At 38.6% G+C, this 15,280-nt stretch overlaps 1 protein-coding gene across 1 annotated transcript in view; it reads left to right on the top strand.

Annotated features, from left to right (window-relative positions):
• The first annotated feature begins 321 nt into the window (after window positions 1–321).
• ITPR2 (inositol 1,4,5-trisphosphate receptor type 2) overlaps window positions 322–15,280 on the top strand; it is a 493,060-nt gene continuing 478,101 nt past the window's right edge. The window contains exon 1 of the mRNA XM_010379849.2: window positions 322–683. Coding sequence (XP_010378151.1) covers window positions 592–683 — 92 coding nt within the window. The 5' untranslated portion in view covers window positions 322–591. The remainder of the gene's footprint in view (window positions 684–15,280) is intronic.

The following is a 15,280-nucleotide window of genomic DNA, read 5'->3' as shown; positions in this document are numbered from 1 at the left end:
CGGCCCGGTGCGGCGGCAGCGGTTTCCCGGGTGGCCCGGCCTCCCGAGGGTCGCCCCGCCCCGGCCCAGCTCCGCCCCCGGCCGCCGCTCCCTGATTGGTTGCCCCCCCACCTCTCCTGGGCTCCTCTCCTCCCCCTCGCCCAATGGGCACCCGCACCTGGTCCAAAAATTCCCCAGAGGGGACCCAGGGGGCTCTGCCACTTCCAGCTCCCGCCCGGCGGCTGTGACTGCCCCGGCGAGTCGCAGAGCGGGGAGTGGACACGGAGTAGGGAGCGGAGAGGGAAGGAGGAGGAGGAGCAAAGGTGTTGGAGAGAAAACTTCAGAAAGGAACAGGAAACCTGCCGGGGAGGCGGCGGGGGCTGCGCTCTTCGCCGGGTGTCCGCAGTTGCGGCTTGGCCCCTGCCTGGCTTCCCCGGCGCGCACGCACGGCTGAGCCGCGACGCTTGGTGGCTCGGGCCGTGCCCTCCGCCGCGGCTCTTGGCCGCTGCCGTCCCGCGCTCCTATCCGCTGGTGCCTCGGCGGCTCCCTGGAGAGAGAGCGGCGAGGGCGCAGGGAAGAGGAGGGGAGGTCCACTGTGGAACATGAAGCAGCATGACTGATAAAATGTCCAGCTTCCTCTACATAGGGGACATCGTGTCCCTGTACGCGGAGGGCTCGGTCAACGGCTTCATCAGCACCTTGGGGTAAGCGGGAGACGCGGGCTGGGCAGCGCTCGCGCTCCGGGTTCTGGGAACCGGTCCCTGTCCTTCCTCCGCCTCCAGGTCCTCCCGCTGCCGCGTGCGGTGGCCCGGCCGGGCAGGGTCGGCGCCCGCGGACAGCGCCGTGCGCTCGGCTCTCTCGCTCGCCCGCTCGCAGGAAGCTGCCCTGAGAGGCAAGACTTTCTCAGCAACTTCGTAATCTCGAGCTCAGAGACACATCAGAAAGGAGGAAGTGATTCAGAAGCCCGGAGACGGGCCCGGCGAAGAGGTCTTCGCTGGCTTCTCCCTGGGTTGTTTTGATTAAAATGTGTGCTTGTTTTCCCTGGAAGGTAAAACAACACATCCCCCTTTTCCACCGTTTCTCGCTACCGTTCTCAGCCCCTGGTCTCTCAGTGCCGGGTTTGAAAGAGCAGTCGATAAAAGTCCGTGGCCTTGGACCTGAAATTCAAGCGATGTGGTGAGCCAAAGTGTGGCGTTGTCCTGCGGGAGGAGTTCACTGTCCCCTCTTCGCTGGAGCAGTTTCCTTTTGGCGTTGCCGAACGAGGACTCGCCCCACCAGCCTGGGCAGCCCTAGGGGCATCCGCAGCGCTGTGACCCTTGGACGTCTCTGAGGGCTTCCTGGGTTCTAGGACTCAGACCTGCTATCTCCCCTTCCCAGGCCTTGGCCCACTGAAATGCTGAGCCTCTCTTGGAATTTAGCCAAGTTCTTGAGATTAGAGTTGGATGGGGGGAAAATATATATATATATATATGTATATACACACACACACATATGTATATATTTATATTTATGAATGATGGAAATAAATATATTTATATATTTTATGTATATGATACATATATATATATAAAAACAGTGTGCTAAATGGTTAAATAGGACTTCCTTGTTTTCTCTCTGTTCTAATTGGGAATAGCAGTGTGCAGTTTAATTGCACGCTGCAGTATATTTTGATGCACAGGAAATTTTTTGTTACCTCATTTGAGCACTTGGATCCCCCCGCCCCACATTTCAGGCTGTGGAACTGGTGTTTCCATTCCTGTCTGGCTATGGTTTTCAGCTGTTAAGCTTTGAGGCAGGTAACTTGCAGTGTCCCTGGACAGTGACTTTGAGCTGTGTTATAACAGAGTGGTGCCTACTAAACACTGGGACGTGGAAGTCACCAGTGCTTCCACAATTCGTGTTACTTGTGCATTCCCCCTAATGAGTGAAAGAAGGGAGGTAGATTTAATTCAGTCCCTTTTCCATCAGTGTTACTTTCTTATGCAACTAAAGCGTGGAAGGAAAAACATGTTAGTGCCAAGTGCTTCTGCTGGATTTGTGAATCATGAGCTACCACTGTTTTTGGGATCATTCATGATATAAGTTCAGTTTCTGGGCCCCCAGCAACATTTTGCAGGTGGACTCTGCTGCTCTTCACCCTCCGTAGACTCTCCAGGTGTGTGTGTGATGTAGTAGCTAAGCAGAGGGGGTTCCATGGACAGAATACTTGGGGTTTGAATTCTGGCCCTTCCACTTGTAAACCTTATGACCTTGGGAAAGTTACATAATCTCTCTGTGCCCCAGTCTCCTCAGTTCTACAAATGGGAATAAGCATGGTTTCTACCTCATAGGGTTGTGGTGAGAAAGAAGAGATTAATATATGTAAAGTGCTTAGCACAGTACCTGGCGCGTTATAAGCACTTATGTGTTAGCTATTGTAGTAATTATCATTGCCTTGGTGATTGTGAGCCATAGTTGTATTTGTGTACAAAATAATAACAAGGACTAGGAATAGAGTACAAAACCTAGACAAAGAAAAGAACTTTTTTTAGTGTCTTATTCAGCAAAGGTATGCTTATGGATAACTTATAAAACAAATACCAGAAGGACTATAGATGGCAAATCAGGAAGCTACAAGTTTAACAGTTATGGAGTCGACCCTGATCGTTTTAGAGATTAGGAATTGAGGTTAAGAGAAACGAAGCTACTAACCCAAGAAACAGAGGGCATTGATGCCAAAAGCTGGAACTCTAACCCTGTCTCCAGATTTCCAGCCAAGAGTGCTTTTCTTTAGTTAAACATAATAATCTTTAAACCTTGAGAAAAATAAGCTAGAATAACCTTTAATGTACAGTATACATTTGTGTAAATATTTCTGATTTGTATTCAACTTTCTTGTTGGTGTTTTGAAGGTTGAGCTTCCTTAGTATGTTTTTGTGCAATATATTATTTTTCTGTTAACGAACTGAGTCTTGTTAAAGTTAATATGACAAAGTCTTCGGGCTGCTAGATTCTAAGATGAAGAAGGGTCTTTAGAAATGCTGCCACTGGGCCGGGCGTGGTGACTCATGCCTGTAATCCCAGCATTTTGGGAGGCCGAGGCAGGCAGATCAGTTGAGGTCAGGAGTTTGAGACCAGCCTGGCCAACATGGGGAAACCCCATCTCTGTTAAAAATACAAAAATTAGCTGGGCATGGTGGTGGACGCCTGTAGTCCCAGCTACTTGGGAGGCTAAGGCAGGAGAATCACTTGAACCTGGTAGGCGGAGGTTGCAGTGAGCCGAGATGGCACCACTGCACTCCAGTCTGGGGGAAAGAGTGAGACTCTTTCTCAAAAAAACAAGCAAAACCAAACCAAACCAAACCAAACCAAACCAAACCAAACCAAACCAAACCAAACCAAAACAAAACAAAACAAAAAGAAATGCTGCCATTGGTGAAACTTGGTGCTTTGATTGGATATTCTTTTCCTGAGAGACTGCTCAGAGTTTCTTTTTCTGGTACTTTAGAAGTCAGGAGTTGGATATGACCATGCCTCCCTCCTGGTACTTGCTTCTGAACATCTTTTCAAAGAGCAGTTATAGTAAAAGTCATTGCTGATGTGCCCTGATGCAGTTTCCTGGCTTTCACTGGAATAGTGTCCAAAGGATACTCAAGGGAAGCATGGCGAGCCTAGGACTTAAATGGGTCCTGGGTGGAGTGAATCTATTTATAGAACAATTAAGACAAACTGTAGAATTAAAAATGCCGTGATCCAGCCTGGGCAACATACGGAGACCCTGTCTGTACAAAAAATATAAAAAATTAGCCAGGTGTGGTGGTGCACTCCTGTGGTCCCAGCTGGCCCCAGCTACTTGGGAGGCTGAGGTGGGATGATCACTTGAGCTTGGGAGGTCAAGGCTGCAGTGAGCTACAATCACATCATTGCACTCCAGCATGGGTGACAGAGAGCCCCTGTCTAAAAAAAAAAAAAAAATGGTGCTGTGAAATCTCACTTGACAAATGTGCATCAAATTTTAATGATGCATAAAAATATAGCACTTTTCTACTTTGCAAACAGGGCAGTGGAGAAAGCATTAATTTTTTATAATAAAAAATTGGGAATATCAAAAAATTAAACCTGAAATTATTATTTTATTAATGAACATTTCCAAATTCTGCTGTATGTGAGCTATGCAAATAATGTTGCAAACACTTGAAAGTTGCTTTCAGAAAGCATCTGGCACCTCATTGAAAAAGGCTCATGTAATTTCTAATGAAACCATGCTGTTCATTTGCTATTCTTCTAAATATTAAATTTAAAATTCATAGAAGAGGAAACTTAGGAAGAAAGAAATGAATTTATTTTCCTGACCATAAGTCTTCCATCTCAACAGAACTATGTGAGCTCTTGTGCCCAGGGACATAGGTTTGCCCACGGCTCCTTGCAGTCCTCTACTCTGTACCTCCAGCCATCAGAGTGTGTATTTCTGTGGCAGTTGTTAGATAAGATGCTCAAATTGACTTTTGGCTTTGATAACCAAACCAAGATACTTTATCCTAATTTAAACTGAAGTATTTTGTGCTAAAAATCTCATCGATTTTTATTAACATGTGGGTGGTTTTCAAAGTTGGGGATTCCGTAAATAAAATAATTTACTAAAATTCAGGGGTGAAAAAGTTTTAGCTGTTGAGAAATAATCCCATTTAATTTCATAATGGCTTAATTAAGGCCATTTGATACTTTTATCCTGAGAAGTCAGACTGATTCATGATTTTGTTCCTTCTGCTTTCTGTCTGTGACATTGCAGTTTTTTAATTGTCGGTCATGCTTGGTTTTAGTACTTTCTTAAGGCTGTAGACTCACATTGGGCTCAGATTTTTAGGAGTTATAAAACTCATGGGAACATATGTCTGTGCCACGTGAAATCTTTTCTAGGTACATGTTGGGGTAGCACCCCCCTATTTTGTACCTCGGAGTACAGTTGGTAGATATTTTATTTTGAAGTTGGTTTTAGGGCTATGAAACCAAAGCAGAGTGGTAGTTGTAATTTCTCATTGTCTTGTTGTGGGGTCATTATATGTATACTTCCTGTGTCAAAGACACAGTGCATCTCTCTAGCTGAATTTTCTTTCTCTTCTGTTAGCTGGAGGTCTGTTGTTCCAGGTCTGCTGCTAATTAGCCATGTGGCCTTGTTCCTATCGTTTATTCTTTTTCCATGTCAGCATGTCTTCCTGAAAACTAAGAAGGAGAGAAGATGCTGTTGCCCATTCCCCTGGGGGTATATAATATCAAGTGATAGAGACAGAAAGAAAAGATTTCTTTTTTAGAAAATTGCTAGGAAAATCTACATTATGCTTATATTTTTGCATGTCAAATTGCACATTTTCTTCAAAGGCGTATGAATTGTTAAAGTGAATCAGATTGGAGACATTGACACTGTATATATTTAGCCAAAATTTATTCCACTGTCATATTAAAAACACAACGGGGGAGCTAAAAATTAGACTAAAAGTTTTTGATCTCCATTTTAGCTCTTCATCGATGCATGATGGTTAGTAGCATGATGCTTTTTCAAAGTCAGCTTAGCAAGGTGTTTAATGAGAACTGAGTTTACACAGTATTTCAAGATAATGAATAGACGTTTATTTGCAAATAAATCTTATTTGATTTTAATGTTTAGCATGTAAATATGTTTTGGATGATATACATTTTTACTATGTAGTTGCTGGGTATTTTTGCCATAAGGTAATGAATTTTTCAGCTGAAAAAGTCATGGAGTTTCACTATATTTGAGTTTACCAGGCCCCTCTTGGAGGCCCCTCTGACTGGAGATGTGGGAGGATTTTCTTAGGCTTAGTGACCCAGCTTCTCAGGTTGATTTATCAGGCTGTTTGTGCAAAATTTGAATGCCCTAGTTGCAAAGATTGGCATTTCTCCTTTTTTCCCCATTATCCTTTGCCTGTATTTACTAGATGTTTCTGAATCTTGAATTGTTGCAAGCCAAGTTACAGTTATTGTTCTTTTCTCTGTGTAAGTGCAAAGGGGCCTGGTTTGTATTTCCTAATTTAAAATTTCATCTAAAGAATCAATGTAAGAAATACTTGTATTGACTTATGGACAGTTGCTTTAAATCCCATTGGATGAAGATGGTGAATATATTTTAAATAAACTATTTTTATTTTCTACTGGCATGTCTTAAGGTTATAGTTTTTGTGTCTCTTTTAAAGGTGAAGGAGGGAGTCTTGGGATATGCTGTCCAATTTCGAATGTAGTGTTGATTGTCCGTTTCTCCTCCTTCCATTTTTTCTATACTAGGATTTGTCTTTCTTGTTGCTGCTACATCTGATGACAACAGATATTCACATTTCTGTGTACATCAACTTGACCAATGGTCAGGTACCACAGAGTAGGGACTGAGCATAGCAGAATTCTTGGGATAGTGGGATAGTAGAATCAGTGAAAGGTGCATCAGTCCTTCCTTGGGTATTCTTGGCATGGTTGAGGGGTTAGTAAATGGTAAGTATGTATATGTGTGTGTGTGTGTACGTCTGTATATGTATGTTTAAGTGATAGTTACCTTTGCCTTGAGGTTTCTTCTCAGGATCGCCTCAGAACCAACACCTAGTGGTTAAGGTCTCAGTAACTATCTGGTGACTACCAATTGATAGGCTGACTTCAAAACATCATAAGCATCATCATCATAGTCTCTTAGTCAGAGTGACAAAGGATTGGAGTCCTTATTTTTACTTCCTGCTTGATTTTGGCCAATGCAATTAACTTTTCCATTCTTTTGTTTCCATGTTCAGGGATGGATGTCTGGTAGGGTGATGGGGAAGGGGGGGGTGTCACACAGTTTATAATTCTGACTTAATTCCTTAGATGAATGAGATCGTGTAACTGTTTACATTTTACTATTCCCAATTATGATCCCTCACATTTCTCTTCCTGATCTTTTTTCCTGCTAAACATTTTGAGGTTTAACTAGTTGTAGAGTTGGTTTATTATCTTATTTAATTATGCTGTTTTTATTATAGTTTTAAAAATATTTTCCTCAATAGGACTTTTTTTTTTTCTTTTTTTTGAGGTGTGACCATGGCTCACTGTAACCCTGAACTCCTGGGCTCAAGTTATCCCTCCACCTCAGCCTCCCAAAGTTCTAGGATTACAGATGTGAGCCATGACACCCGGCCTTTTTGATCAGTGGGGAGTTGTAGATGAAGCTTGGAATGGTTATAATTAACTTTTATTTTTGTATAAGATGTTTAGTATCTTCCAAACAGAACCCTTCCAAATGACGGCTGTTGTTTCCTGCCATAACCAGGCATATAAGCTTAGCTTTGTTTTGGCTAAGGCATATGATAATGTGATAAATATATCTAAAACTCCATTGGACATTTGCATGTGTGTTCACTGTGGAGGAAGAAGATGACAGAAGCTTGAATACTGAGTTGTTTTGGAAAGTCTAAGTGTTAGAAGTGTGATGTTGTGGAACTTGAAATTAACTCAAGTACAAAGAGAGTTTCTGAAGTGGTGAACATTAAATATTTAAAGCTGAAAGGGCGACTATTTCTTAAACCTAAAAGTCATTCTATAAATACCATTGCAGCTTTTCAGCCCCCTGTGGCAATGAGAGCTCAGTCAAGTAAACAGCCACCCCTCTTCAAGAGCCCTGATGGCTTGGCTTTGATAGAAGAGAATTCAGAGGCAACTGCTGGGCTTCATTCTAGGTGTAGCAGGGGCATTTTCTTTTTGCACAGGTAGTGCTTTTCACAATGACACTTTATTTTTTGTAACTGTTCTCATGCAGATAGTGTGTAGATAACTTAGAGACTATAGACAGAATACTATAGACTCAAACTTTACAACTTAAATTCCAGGCAGAGGGTCTTCATATATAAATATAAAAGAAGTAACAGTGGACTTTTATGACCAATTTATATTCTAATAACAGCGAATTTTATGGTTTTTTAGATATCAGAACTTGGTGATAGATCACTGCATTATAATCAGATGTGAACTTTTAATGATCGTTCATTCGTTCATTCACTTATTTTTATTTTTTATTTTCTTCAGAGACAGGGTCTTGCTCTGTTGTCCAGGATGGAGTGCAGTGGCGTGATCTTGGCTCACTGCAACCTCTGCCTCCTGGGTTCAAGCGATTCCTGTGCCTCAGTTTTCAGAGTACCTGGGATTACAGGTGTGCGCCACCATGTTTGGCTAATTTATTGTATTTTTAGTAGAGGTAGGGTGTTGCCGTGTTGGCCAGGCTGGTCTCAAACTCCTAACTTCAGGTGATCTACTTGCCTTGGTTTCCCAAAGTGCTGGGATGACAGGCGTGAGCCTCTGCGTCCAGCCCATTTGCTTATTTAATGAATAAAACTGTGCCTTTTGAATGTATGGATGGCATTTTTTGGTGTCATGTTTCTACTCCCATGAAGACTTAGATGGGAATGTTTAAAAATATAAGCTATATAAGCTTTAGAAATATAAGCCATATAAGCTTTAGAAAACCACAATTTTAATAAAAAATTTTCAAAACGATATATATGGAAACTAGAACAGCATATTAGCAGTGGTTGACTCTTTATGGTGAGTATGTAGATGATTGTAATTCCAATTTTTATTTCTTCTGTATTTCCCAGTTTTATGTATGTTTTTAAAATTAAACATCTATTATTTTTATTGCCAGGAAAGTTAACTAAAATGGTTTTTAAGGACTCTTCAATTTCTTATTACTGTTAACAATATTTACATTTAAAAGCATAAATAAATTATTTTCCTAGTTACGGTCAGTGGAGGAAAACCACCAACTGAGAAACTGTTATTACTGAAATAGACAGTCATATATTTCCCATGAAAATTTTTTTCCTGGTTATTATGGTATTTTAAAGTGTATTGTGGAAAAAATGTTTGACCAGTAATGCTGAGCAATTAAGTTGGTTGATTTAACTCATGTAGTAAATGTATACAGATGATAACGATTTACAATGGTTTGATAGTTTGATTTACAATTTTTCAACTTTATGATGGTGCAAAAGTAATATTCAGTAGAAACCATATTAGAGTACTCATATAACCATTCTGTTTTTAACTTTCAGTATAGTGTTCAATAAATTACATGAGATATTCAACACTTTTATTACATAATAGGCTTTGTATTTGCCCAGTGTAGAAGTGTTCTGAGAACATGTAAAGAAGGTTAGGCTAAGCTATGTTGTTTGGTAGGTTAGGTATATTAAATGAATTTTTAACTTAGAATATTTTCAACTTACAATAGGTTTATTGGGATGTAACCCCATTGTAAGTTGAAGAGTATTGGTAGTCTTTTATTTTAGAAGTCTGTTGACACATATAAGAAGTATCCATTTTAGCATGGCTGACTTGTTCATTTTAGTAATGTTAGTACTCACTATGAAACTTTTATTGCTTGAGTCAACTTCTATAGTATTAGTTTTTGAGGAGTTTTGTGTGTGTGTGTAATTGAAATTTAATCAACTGTTTTTGTTGACTATCTTTGAAACAGATGGATTAACTCTCTCAAAATTCAAATCAATAATGGGTTAACAATAGCTATTATATAGTTTATACCAACCTATCCAAAGATTTCCAACCTTGAATTAAGAATAAGTTAAAATATCAGGTTATTTAGATAAAACTTTACTCATACAATTTAAAATGTGAAAATGTGTCCACATTAAGACACATATGACTATCCTGGCGATGTGGTTGATGTCTGAAGCATGCTGCAGAATGACTCATTAATTCATTCAGTAGATATTTCTTGAGCCCGGGAATATGTGTAAAGAGATGCCAGATATAAAGCTGTTTTTAATTATTATCTCAATAGATTAATTAATTAATTAATTTGTTATTTTAATTGTTATCTGAAAAGCTTACTGTTCCTTTGCAAATTTGTAGTGTGGCTCTTGGCTACAATCTGTGGGAAACATCAAGGCATTTAACACTTTTTTTGCTCTCAGCATTGCAAATGTTGCAAGGTCAGGAATGGACACTGTCTTCTTAATCTTGTATGCTCAGCACCTGACAAAATTGCTGGTATATAGTAGGTGTTTAATAAATATTTGTGCAATTATTGTAGTTATTATTTAGCAATGGAGATAACACTGGTATTGAATAACTGCAATATCAGGCAATTTTTTTTCAAATGCCCAAAAAGATGATTAAAACAGCACCATAGAAAGTGAGAAGAGTCACATTCCTTCTCTCCTGATTCGGATGACCTGGCAGGAGCTTCAAGGAGGAGGCGGCATTTTCGCTGAACTTGGAAGGATTATTAGAATGGATATTTGTCTCAAATCTATGCCCATGATTGATCATGTATTCTTGGTACTTTTTTCTTTCTTTTAAAAAAATTGGTAAAATTTTACTGTCCATTTTAATAGCTCCAAAAAACTAAAGCAAACAATTCAATATTGTTGAGATATGCAAAGACGGAAGAAATTATCTGAGAACCTATTTTATGCTTATTTTCCAAATGTGAGAGGTTTAAGCTTGGTTCAGATCCTCTGAGATTAAGACGGCATTCCATCCTTGTCACATATGGTGAATTTACTGAGACCTGAGATAATGAGGCTAGGACTATAAAGCCCAGTCAGGAAGAAACTTGGCAATTGCTTGGGAGAAATTTATGCGACATACCCAGTGCCTTTGGCTATTATATTTTTACTTCCTTTCCCTGTATTTGTTTCTATACCTAGTATTTCATAGTAGTTTTTCTTCATGAATCACGAACTTAAGTAGAATTGTATAAATGCCTGGAAACATTGGCAATATGGACATCTTTTCATCGAATATTAAGAAATATTTTAATAGTTCTTAATATAGCACACACATACATGAGTTTCCCACTTGGTATAGAATACTCTGCTGGTATGTATCGAGTCCATCATGCTCTGTTTTCTTTTTGGTGTTTTAACATGTTTAAAAAGCCATAGATAGATTCCTATGAATGCAGGGAAGACTAAAGGAAGTGAACAAAGCAAAATCTGAATTCTTAGACTTCAACTATGTGTTAATGAGTTTCTATCTATTACTGAGATGTTTGAGTCACTGTACAAATATCATCATAAAAATTTCTTTGTGCAGATTACAAAATGCTGGACTTCTATTATATATTAATTATCCCAGAGATTTCCTCAACAGAGTCCTAGAGAAAACTTAGATTTTTAGTGAAGTAATATCTAGTTCTCTAGCTCTCTGAGATCCTGGAAGGACTAATTATGAAATAATCACTAAGGAAAAGAGGATTCTTCTCATTATGTAGGGAACTTATATGGATCATCAGAGCTAAAGATAAGAGCTCAAATGACCAGAAAAGCAAACAAAACCCAACAAAAACCCAATAAACAAAACTGGTTTAAAACTTGTTAATTTTTTAATGGCAAATCAAAATGTATTGTCTGTAAAAATTTCAGAGAATAGAGTACTCACGAACTCAAGTTGCAGCTCACATTTAATTAAATTATTTGTAAACCTTGTAGTGAATTGCCCTGGAACTCTTGAAAACAATTTTTAGGCATCCCTTGTTATCCTCATTCTTACTATTTGCTCTCAAAAGCTCTAAAGATTTGGAAAGCAAGGGATGCTTAGATATCACTTTGCCCACATGGATGAAGTTTAAGAATTGAAAAACTGTATTAGAAGTAACGTTCTTTGTTGGTAAGGAACAGAAACCGTCTCTGACTAGCTTACAGAAAGAAGGAAATTTATTGTGACTATACTGGAGGAGCTCCAAGAAATAAAATGATGAACTCAACAACTGAGCATCAGAAGAGGCGGGAACCTAGGGCTGCTGTTGGAATCTCAATAGCAGGATCTACTCTCTGGGTCCCATCATTTCCATGACTTGAATCTAGCAATTTCTGTATTCAGTGTCCCTCTCTTTAAACTTCAAATTATGAGGTGACAGAATTTGGCCCCACTTGGATCAGGATTAATCATTAATATCCATGAAGGCAAGTGGCAGTGCCCAGATCTGGCTATCGGGGGAATCACTGTGACCAGGGCACTGTGACAATTTCTGCTTGCTGCGGGGGCAGTGTGGTATGGGGGACAGAGAACAAAGACGCTGGGTGTGAGCTGGATTTCACTGCTTACTAGGCACCTTAATAGTGAGATTTTAGTGCCTTTTAAAGTAAATCGTGATAAAATATACATAAAATTTATCATTTTAACCATTTAAAAAGGTATAATTCAATGATATTAAGGACATTCACAATGTTGAGCAACCATCACTGCTCTCCATTTCCAGAACTTGTTTTTACTATGCCAAACGGAAGCCCTGTATCCTTTAGACAATAAATTCCCATTCTTTCCTTCTCCCAGCCCCTGGTAACCTCTAGTCTACTTTCTGTCTCTATGAATTTGCCTATTCTAGGTACCATGTATAAGTAAAAACATGCAATATTCGTCCATCCTTTTGTGTGTCTGGCTTGTTTTACTTAATGTTTTCAAGGTTCATCCATGTTGCAGCACGTGTTAGTACTTCATTCCTGTTTATTGAGAATACTATTCTGTTGTAGACATATGACCCATTGTGTTTATCCATTCATCAGTGGATGGACATTTGGGTTGTTTCCACTTTTCGGCTATTATGAATAATGCAGCTGTGAATATTTATGTACAGGATGTTGTATAGACATATATTTTAGAAAATTCTTTTAGGTTTATACTTAGCAGTGGAATTTCTGGGTCATATGGTAATGCTATGTTTAACATTTCACCTTGGCCTTTCCTATTTGCTTTACCCTGTGTTACCTTTCCTTCCTCCATGTAATCCTATTACATACAATATAATTTATTACTTATTGTATCCATTGTGTATCTGTCTACCTCGATAGACTGTAAGTTCTTTGAGGGCAGGGATCTTTTGGTTTTGCCGCTGAATATCTCAAGCGCTTGGCTCTATAAATATTAATAAATATTTGTTGCATTACCATATACATATTTTATTTTAAAATCTCTAAGTAGCTGTTAACATCAGTCCCACTCTGGAAAACAGTCAATATAATTTTTTGTATTTCTTAAATACTTTGAGATCCATGGGCAATTCTTTTAAAATGGTTGGAAGTTGTCACCGGGTTTATGGTATCATTAAATCTTGCCATTATCAGTCTTTTAATAATCTCTTGTGTCATATCTCTCTACATACTCAGATCAATATATGGTAAAACTTACACTCTGAAAAAGTAATGTACACGGCCTTTTCTTGTTTTGAGACTGAGTCTCACTCTGCTGTCACCCAGGCTGGAGTGCACTGGCACGATCTTGGCTCACTGCAACCTGCGCCTCCCGGGTTCAAGTGATTCTCCTGCCTCAGCCTCTGGAGTAGCTGTGACTACAGGCTTGTGCCACCATGCCCAGCTAATTTTTTTTTTTTGGTATTTTTAGTAGAGATGGGGTTTTGCCATGTTGTCCAGGTGGGTCTCCAACTACTGGCCCCAAGTGATCCACCTGCCTTGGCCTCCCTACAAGGCCTTTTTTGATGATTTGTATGCTATAGCCACATTAAAGAAAGGTTGATATTTCTGTAAATTCAGTTTTGTTTTTACATGCTCAAAGAGTAAATTTGTAAGCATTTTGTGAAGCCATTTCTTAATTTACATGGGCCTTTTCTCTTAGTGGGTAGTACATTGTACATCCAGGGAGACATTTTATACTTTAACTACTATTGACAGAAAAGTTTATTTAAAAAGAATTTGCTGATAAAAATGCAGTGAGTAGTTGAGAAATTTATAGTACTTTAGAAAAATAGAATAGGGCATATGACACTTTGTAATTTTCTTTTTAAAATTCAAGAATAAGTGTTTGGAAAATGATAAGCCTTTAAACACAGATTAAGGAGAACAAATGGGCAGTATTTTGTTCCTCGTTAATTTATATCATATCTATCGACTAAGTCTGTTGTAATAAGCTTTGCCGTAAGTCAATACCAAAAGATACAATATCCAGCCAATTTCTTCAAGAATTTGAAATTCTCCAATGTTATTATTGACTCATGCTAGGAATCTTCATTGGCAGCAGTGTTACAAATGAGGACTTGTTTGAGAGTTATTTGCATATAGGACAGAGAAATAAAGTGAGCAATATAGATATGTACAAATTACAAAATAACTTGAAAAATAAAACAATATATTTCGATTTCGTCTGGTTCTAACATCCTATGATGCTCTTTGCTATTTAAAAATGTAATATCTTTAGAAAAGCAATTTTGAGGTGAAGATACCAAATATTATCAGAGTTTCGTTTCATTTCTATAACATCCAAGCTAATCCAGTTTAAGTATATCATACCAATAAAGATAGTGACTTAAAAAAAAATTCTGTTACCCAAATCACGAAACACAGTTACATTAGGAATCCAAAGTAAGTTAATGATTTAAGGAACAGTTACTGTGTTTGGCTAAAGTTTCAAGGTCATCGCTAATATCGGGGACGTAACTACTTAAACATTTGCATTTCAGGTAGATCTTTGACTTCAACCATATTTTCAAAGACGATGATTTCAGTTCTTGTTCTTTACAGTAGCAGGGAAGGTAAAGAAAGGAATTTTGTTGTACTCAGAGTCCTATACTTGTGGCTAGGAATGATAAATATTAAGTGACCTTTTAAGTTAAATCAAGATTTACTGTCAGTGAAAATGTTAGTTATTAAAAACTTGACCACTAATCCATGTGCAGGAATATTAATAAATGAGAAAAGGACTTTTATTTACCTTTCTTCCTTTATTTACCTGACAGACCATGATTTAATAGTTGAGTTCCAATTTAAAACCCATGCAAAGAATGAGCCTCCTTTCCTGGTCAGTACAAACGAAGTCATTGTTATCTGTTAGGGGAGAAACCAAATGGATCCTTTCAAAAAGTCTCAGTGGCTAACGAATCTCTCAGAAGATCTTTTAAAGTATTATCACACTGCAAATGTAAAAGCACTTTGTTAAGAATGGGAGAATCTGAATGAAGAACTATTTGGGTAAGTTGTCACATAGGAGTTCTAAGAGGCAATCATTTCTTTGGCAATAGATACCCATAAAGTGATTCTATAAACATTTACTAAAGATTAGATCAATATTTGTATTACACATTTTTTTCAAAATGGAAGTTATAATTAATCCAATAAATTCTAAACAATAACCACATTATTTAGTTTTAAATATATTTAACAAAATGCATGCTAATTATAGTTTTTATATCATAGACTGCTAGTGATTTCTCCAAATTCATTTTTCCCTTCTTCCATACTAATAGAAGTACTTGAGTTTGTGGGTACTCAGAATAAAGACCATATTTTCTAGCCTCCCTTGTAACCAGGTGTGGCCACAG

Source organism: Rhinopithecus roxellana, chromosome 10, assembly GCF_007565055.1.
Source record: "Rhinopithecus roxellana isolate Shanxi Qingling chromosome 10, ASM756505v1, whole genome shotgun sequence".
NCBI lineage: Eukaryota > Metazoa > Chordata > Mammalia > Primates > Cercopithecidae > Rhinopithecus > Rhinopithecus roxellana.
This window is presented reverse-complemented; position numbering and strand designations above follow the sequence as displayed.